The 8,374-nt window shown below is 43.4% G+C and overlaps 1 protein-coding gene across 1 annotated transcript; it reads right to left on the reverse strand.

Moving 5' to 3' along the window:
• Positions 1 to 3: 3 nt before the first annotated feature.
• LOC110204293 (SUN domain-containing protein 2-like) lies at positions 4 to 3,787 on the reverse strand. The gene is made up of 4 exons (XM_020980534.2): positions 2,104 to 3,787; positions 1,235 to 1,319; positions 888 to 1,003; positions 4 to 736 (listed from the first exon to the last, which is right to left on the reverse strand). Exons 1-4 carry the CDS (start codon positions 2,227 to 2,229, stop codon positions 638 to 640), a joined length of 426 nt encoding a protein of 141 aa, XP_020836193.1. The 5' UTR covers positions 2,230 to 3,787; the 3' UTR covers positions 4 to 637.
• Positions 3,788 to 8,374: the final 4,587 nt, after the last annotated feature.

Genomic DNA, 8,374 nt, shown 5'->3' on the forward strand with positions numbered 1-8,374 from the left:
GAGAGATAGTGCTAAGGACAGGAAATTCTCACCTTTGTGGGAAAAGAAAGCAAAAGAGTGATGTCTCCACTCAAAAATGGAGGCAGGAAAGAAATGCACACATGGCAGCGGCAGAAGCCCTTGGTTGCCATGGGCAGTTGTGATGGAGAAGGTGGCTTGGGCTCCCTCTGGCTCTTCTTACCTGAGGGAACTCTTCTTGAAGTTGGTGTGCTGGCCAGGCACCTGGGAACTACCTCCCTCTCTCCCTTGCATATTTGACCTCTTCTAGCTCCATCTTTTCTCCCAATTCCACCTTACGTAGATGTTCCATCTCTCTTCTCAGTAGATGACTGTGTAGGAAAAGGTGATCCCCTTCCCTTCCCAACTCTAAGACAAATTACAATCTTGGCTGTTCTTGCTGCTGTCATTGTCTTTTCCTGGCTCCTTCCTAAGAACAGGGGGAGGAGCAGAAGGGCTGGCCCCAAAGAGTCAAGAGAAGAAACTCGATGTCCCGTCTGCACGATGGGCAGATCCTTCCATTCCTCACCTCGAAACGCTGCTGTTAAGAAAGGGCTTTCCTCGGTTTTAGAAAGAACTGCAAGGTCCAGGTACTCACCAAGATGACAAAGCCTTTGGGAGTGCTGGTGATGTTTGCTGATTAGGTACAGGGCTTTGGGCACATGCTCCAAGGTGACAGCAATGAGGTGGAGCCCTGGGAGCCCTGAAATGCCCAGCACTTGCCAGGGTAGACATTTGGCTATGGGCAGAAGACAAATCACGTAAAAGGTGGTAGCACATGGAACAGATCTGGATCCTGGGGCCCCCTTGCCTTGAGAGCCCAGCCCCCACAGATGAAGGAGGAGACGGCAGACAGAGAGCCAACCTGGGGGACCTCTGTTCAGCCCTACCTGGTGGATGGCTCTTTGGATCTGGAAATGGTACCACAAGGTTATGCCAAACAGACTGATAACAGACATCCTGGTGCCATAGGTCTCTAAGCTTTGGCTACTGAGGATGCTGGCCCCTGAAAAGAGAAACAGGGAGAGGAGTTAGGGGGCATTCAAGGTCTTGGATGACACAGATATGGCTTAGGGCAGCCTTCAAGGCAAGGGGGTGCTGCCAGGGCATCTGCCCTCCTACCTGTGCCACCCATTAAGGGCATCCCAATTTGTCAATTCCTCCTGTCTCATAACGGCTATGCTGATTTTTCCATCCCTCTTGTCCCAAGCCTGCTGGCTTTCTGCAGGCCTCCTACCTGAGGACTCCAGGGCATAATCCACCAGTTCAATGTGATCTTCACTGTAGAGTTTCAGGGCCTGCTGCATGATCTTATGCACTTCCTAAAAGATAGGCATTCATGACTCATGGGCCAGGCCACCTGTAGGGGAAGGGCAAGCACGCTAACTGGTGGGCCTTGGCTTCCCTCTCCCTCCTGGCAGTCTCCTCTCAGGGCGAACCCATGACCTAGCCAGGAGGATGGGCAGAGGGACCAGGTTCAACTCCTTTGTCACTCCTTCCTTTAGAAAGGTCAGCCTGAAGATGGCAGCAGCTTTGCTAGCATACTTGTCCTGCTCCTCTGCCAACTGAGTCAGGATTCCTTGCTCCAGGTCCTAAAGCTGGGCCTGTTCCTCCTCTAGCTGTACAAGCCTGGCCTGAGTGCCCTTGTCTGCAATAAGTAATTGGTGGATCAAGGCCGGGATCTGAGATTCCATCTAGAAGCCACCAGAGGAAAGAGCTCAGCAAACACCTGAGAAACTGAGGAAGGAAGAGGGTCTGGACAGGAGACCTGGGATGCCTAGAGACACTCTGAGAGCTCAGGGCCAGCACATGCCTGCCTGGTGCCAGAGAAGGGATGGTTGTGAACCAAATGACTGGCATTTCTCCACTGCTTTTGAGGTCTGCAGAAAGGATCTCATTGGACCTTCTGGGACATGATATTATCCCACTTGACAGATGAGGAAAATCTCATCCATGTCACAAAGTCCACCCAATAGGCTCAATCTTTAGGAAGTGTCCAGTGGAAACCTCAGATGGTTGCAGCTCCCTGGGCAGATGTCTGGGCAGCAGCAGCCCAGCTGAGATCAAGGGGCATGCATTGCTTAACCAGGGGACTGGAGGACTCACGTCACTGCACAGGGCCACCATCTTTTCTTGCCAAAGGTGTATTTCTTTGGCCACTGCAGCTTGTCTTTGGCTGACAGCCGCCAGCTCCTGCCTCAGGCCAGCCAGCTGGGCCTCCAGGGAACCCATCTCCTTTGGCCTTTTCTCCTGGGAGTCTTCTTGGGACAAACTAGCCAGTGACAAAAGGAAAAATCAAGGTCAACCTTGGCACAGGCACTGGAGGACAGACTCAAACAGAGGCCAGGAAATGGAACAGTGTCACCTGAAGAAAAGCACCACCCAGTGTAAAGGACAGAGCCAGAGAACAGGCTGCAAGACTTTACTGACATTTCCTCCCTGCGGCACCCTGGGTAGGTCATTTCCCTCTGAGGCCTCAGTAACCTCATCTGCTCTCTGAGGTCCTCACTAGCTCGGATCAATCCTATGGACGTGTTAACCCCAGTGTTCTGCCTCCAGTGACCCCCCTTCCACCTGAGGGAATCTCAGTCGTGCCCATCAATTGGGGAATGGCTGAATAGGTTGTGGTGTATGAATGTGATGGAATAGTATTGTGCTATAAGAAATGATGAGCAGGTGGACTTCAGAAAAACCTGGAAAGACTTGTATGGACTGATGCTGAGGGAAATGAGCAGAACCAAGAAAACATTGTATACAGTAACAGCCACACTGTGTGATGACTGACTTTGATATACTTGGCTCCTCTCAGCAATGCAAGGATCTAAGACAACTCCAAAAGACTCATGATGGAAAATACTATCCACATCCAGAAAAAGAACAATGGAGTCTGAATGCAGATGGAAGCATACTATTTGATCTCCTTTTACTTCGTTGTTTTGTTGTATTTCTTCATTCTCATGGTTCCTCCCATTAGTTCTAATTGCACTTGACATCATGACTAATGGGAATATATGCTGAATACGGACATATAACTAGAGCCTATATCAGAATGCACACCATTTTTCGAAGAGGGGAGAGGTAAGGGGGCAATTTAAAACTCAAAATCTTATGGAAATGAATCTTGAAAACTATCAATTAATTTATTATTATTATTAATTAGAAGAAGAAATGTGACCAAAATTAAATTGTGTGGCTTATGAAAAATAGAAAAGTAATTTCTTTAAAAATGGTGGAACACAGAGCCAAGATACAAGGCAAGCTGACACCAATCCTACCAGGAAGGAACAAAAAAGACAAAAGGACCTGCTGATTTTCTCACCATCAGATGTCTGTGGCTCTTTCTCCAGTAGATACAGAGTTAAAGGATATGAACAGGCATTTTTCCAAAGAAGAAATACAAGGGATCAACGACCAAATGAAAATAGAAAATATCCAAATCACAAATAAATAGAGAAATGCCCATGAAGGCAACTCTAAGGTTCTACCTTCTACCTTTCAGGGTGGCAAAGAGGACAAAGAGGTAAAATTAGCCATGTTGGAGGAGCAGTGACAAATCAGGAAGGTTCGTCTAGGGCAGCAATGGGGTGCCAGACTGCAGAGTTCTGGGCCTCGTCTCAGACAATCAACCAGACTTTGTTCCAGAGGGAGATGGAAAGGCATTCCTTCTCTTCAGAGTGTGGCATCAAGAATGAGACCCGGGCTGGAGAAAGCCCTTCCAGGTAGCCTCCAGTGTGGAGTTCTCCAGCCATTCACTGCTGATGTTTTTAATGGGGCTAAGAATGGGAGGGACATTGTCATCTCCTTCACTCCTTTCTCTCTTTCTAGTCCGCCCCTTCCCCAGAAAAAGGAAGGACAAAGGGGCTTAACTTTAACCAGCAGATTGGAGGGCTGCAGATTGGCCTTATGCCCGCCCCTCAGACATTCTTACCTTCTTCCTTCCTCACCCCAGCTCTGCAGCCTCACAGAGAGTCCACCCTCCCATCCTTGGGGTAGCTCATCCCTTGGAGTTGGCTTTGGGCAGCCTGGAGAATTCCATGCATCTCTCATTTGGCCTAGAAGTGGGGCCTTAGCTTGCTCAGGATCATTTAATGAAGCCCCTTGTTGTCTAGGGGTGTCCCTTCCCATGTGGGTGGAGCAGCTGCTCCACCTCTTCCCTCTAAACCCAGCAGCCCTTCCATCCTGCCCACCCTGCCCCTGTTGTGGCTCCTACTGGAGCTGATTTGGAGGTTATACCAAGGGTGAGGATGTCCCCAGAACCTTGAAACTGGCTGTTGAGGGAGGGAGTGGGAAGGGCCCTCCAACAGTCAGGAGGGCCTTCTTTGCCTCAGAGATGCCCAGAGGGTCAAAGCCAACTAATATTTGTTATTATTATTATTTCCATGTTTTCACATTTGTTTTGAAAACTTTGAGTTCCAAAGTCTTTCCTTTTCTCCTTCCCCATCCCCTTTCCTTTTCTCTCCTTCCCCATCCCCACCCCCTCATTGAGAAGGCAAGCAATTCCATATAGATTATATATTTGTAGTCATACAAACATATCCATAATGCTATGTTGTGAAAGAAAACATAGACAAAAAGACTCAAGAAAAATAAAGTGAAAAAAAAGTTGCTTCTGTCTATTTTCAGACACCATCAGTTGTTTCTCTGAGAATGGATAGTATTTTTCATCCTAAGTCCTTCAGAGCTGTCATGAACCCTTGTATTGCTGAGAAGAGCCAAGTCATTCAGAGTTCATCATCTTACAATATTGCTATTATTTTGTACTTAGTACATTTCACTTTGTAACAACCCACCTAAGTCTTTCTAGCTTTTTTTGGAGAGCATCTTGCTCATTGTTTCTTATAGTATAAGAGTTTTCCAACATAATTACCTACCACAACTTATGTAGCCACTCCACAACTGATGTGCATCCCCTCCACTTCTAATTCTTTAATCCCCAGAAAGGATCTGCTATAAATATTTTTGTACATATAGGTCATTTTCCTTTTTCTTTTCTATCTCTTTGATCATACAGATCTAGGAGTGGTATTGCTATGTCAAATATGGTATATTCTAAGCATGGTTTCATAGCTCTTTGTCATAGTTACAATCACTCTATACAATATTTAATCAATTCACAACTCTAACAACAGTATGTTAATGTCTCCTTTTTCCTTACCTTTCTGTCCTATTATCTAATCTTATAGGTATGAGATAGGGCCTCAGAATTATTTTGACTTGCATTTCTCCAATCAACAGTGAGGTAATTTTTTAAAATATGGCTATAGATAGCTTTAATCATTTAATCTAAAAATTGATTATATCTTTTGATCATGTATCAATTTTGGAATGGCTCTTATTTTTTTTTATAAATTTGACACTTTTCTACATGTTAGAGAAATTAGATCTTTATCAGAGAAAGGTGCTTTAATTTTTCTTCACACTTACTGTTGCTGACTGTATTTCCCTCCATTCCTATGCCCTTACCCTTATTTATTCTATTTTCTCTCTCCTTTCACCTTGTCCCCCCTCAAAAGTGTTTTGCTTCTGATTACTCCTTCTCCCAGTCTGCCTTCCCTTCTATCACACCCCTTCTCTTATCCCCTTCCCCTTCTATTTTCCTGTAAGGTAAGATAGATTACTACACCCCATTCCCTGTGTGTCTTCTTTCTCAGTTACATGTAAAAACAATTTTCCTTTTTAAAAATTTTGAGTTCCAAATTTTTCACTTCCTTAATCCCCACCTACTCTCATTGAGAAGGGAAGTAATTCAATATAATTTATACTGCTGTATTCATGTAAAAATATTCATGTGGTGAAAGACTGACTGTATTTCCCTCCATACTATCCTGCCCCCCCGTTTACTCCATTCTCTCCTTTCACCCTGTCCCTCCTCAAAATTGTTTGCTTTTGACTAGCCCCTATTCGTGAATCTATTGGAGTTGTCTTAGATTCTTACATTGCTGTGAAAAGCCGAAGTCTATCAAAGTCAGTCATCTCATAATGTGATGTGAGAGGATGCCCATAAATTGGGTAATAGTTGAACAAGTTGTGGTATATGAATGTAATGGGAAGAAATATAAGAAATGATGACATCTACAAAAGTGTCATGATGGAAAATGTTATCCATATCCAGAGAAAGAACTATGGAGTTGGAACACAGATCAAAGCATACTATTTTGTTTTGTTTCTTCTTTCTTTGGTTCCTCCTATTGGTTCTAATTCTTCTTTACAACATGACTAATGTGAAAATATGTAATAGGATTGTATATGTAAAGCCTATATCAGATTTCATGCCATCTAGGGAAGAGAGGCAGGGAGGAAGGGGAGAATATTTGAAACTCAAAAGCATATGGAAGTGAATGTTGAAAACTAAAAATAAATCAATAATTTTTAAAAAGGAGGGAAAAAGAAAAACAAGAATTGCCTACCTAGCAAAACTGAGTGTAATCAATGAGGGGAAAAAATTCACATTCAATGAAATAGATGAATTTAATGCATTCTTGAATAAAAAAACAGAGTTAAACAGAAAAAAAATGATTTTCAAATACAAGGCTGAAGAGAAGCATGAAAAGGTAACAGGAATGAAAAATCTTAAGAGACTTATTAAAGTGGAACTGTTTACATTCCTACATGGAAGGATTATATTTGTAACTCATGAGACCTTGTTTATGATCAGGGTAGTTGGAGGGAATAGAGAGAGAGAGCACGGGGTGAGTTGAATATGAAGGAAGATATCTAAAATATAACATTAAGGGGTGAGAGCAGAATGTACTGGGAGAAGGAAAAATGGAGAGTTAGGATGGGGTAAATTATCTCCCATAAAAGAGGCAAGAAAAAGCTGTTTAAGTGGAGGGGAGAGGGGGGAGATGAGAGAGAAGGAGTGAACCTTACTCTCATTGGATTTAGCTTAAGGAGAGAATACTGTACATACTCAATTGGGTATGGAAATCTATCTTATCCTATAGCAGGAAAGTAGCTGGGGCAGGGGAGAATAAGAAAGGGAGGGGAGATTGTAGAAGAGAGTGGTTAGAAGCAAAAATACTTTTGAAGGGACAGGGTCAAAAGAGAGAACAGAATTAACATGGGGAAGGTCAGAATGGAGGGAAATAATGTTAGTCTTTCACAATGTGACTATTGTGAAAGTGTTTTACATGACTACACACGTACAACCTGTATTAAATTGTTGCTTTCTCAATGAAGGTAGATGGGAGGGAGGGAGAGAATTTAGAACTTAAAGTTTTAAAACAAATGTTAAAATTTGCTTTTACATGTAATTGAGAAGTAAGATACACAGGCAAAGGCGTATAGAAATCTGTCTTACTCTACAGGAAAAGAGAAGGGAAGAGGATAAGAGTGATAGTAGGGAGGACAGATTAGGGGAAGGGTAATCAGAAAAATCTTGTGGAATTGAACATTGAAAACTAAAAAGAAACAAAATGTTTTGCTTAAAAAAAGGATTAAGAGCAAAAGGACCCACGTGTAAAAATATATCTGAAGATATATTTACATATCAGGTACAGGCCTTGGAAACCTGAATCAGGAGTGGCAGTGGCAGCAACTGCTTCCAGAGCTTTCAGCCCACAAATGGTAAGGGAGTCTTTTCTGGGTATAATGAGTTAACAAGAGTGTAACTAACTGTCAATCTTGGAAGTCAGCATCAGCAATCGATCAGGTCCAGGGCAGCTGATTAATCTTTGCCAACATGCGTTTTCTCCCATCAGCCTGTTTTTCCACCAGCCAAAGTTCCATGGTGGAAATCACGAGATGACTTAGAACTCTATTTCTACTCCTGGCCCTGGCCAGGACTTTGATTTGTCGCATCACTTCCCCACCCTGTGCTTGGATTTGCCCTGGAAATAACAATTCACCTATTTCCCTATTCTGCAGTGCAGTTATGAGAGCAGATGAATAAGGGTGGGGTAGAATACCCCACTAAAATGGAAGGTGGATATGAAAATAGAGCTTGCCTTTATAAACTTGGTTGTTTAGAGTAGACACATAGTCATTTTCTAGTTATTTTTTGGTTCTGTTCTTGTGTCACAAACTGTACCCCAAAATCCTAGACAGTCAATCCTGCTTTGGTCAAATAAAGGGTATGGATGACTCTGCCTGGTTTATTCCCATCAGCATCTGCACAAATAGCTCCCAGGATGAGTTTTATTGAAGGATGATCAGTAGTCCTGTCTGTTAACAGGAAAGAAGGATGGCAGTCAGGTAGGGCTAGGATACTGTAGGTCCCCAATCCTTCTTCCCTGGTTCATATCTTTTTTTTTTATGCTTATGTGCTTTGTGACACCTGAGCCATTTTTTCCCATGTTTTGGTCAGAATCTCTGTTAATTTGGGTGACTTAGTAACCCATGTAACTAAAGGGAAAGTGTGTGTGTGTGTGTGTGTGTG

The sequence above is a fragment of the Phascolarctos cinereus genome, unplaced genomic scaffold (genome assembly GCF_003287225.1).
Source record: "Phascolarctos cinereus isolate Bilbo 61053 unplaced genomic scaffold, phaCin_HiC Scaffold_1;HRSCAF=81, whole genome shotgun sequence".
NCBI classification, from domain to species: domain Eukaryota; kingdom Metazoa; phylum Chordata; class Mammalia; order Diprotodontia; family Phascolarctidae; genus Phascolarctos; species Phascolarctos cinereus.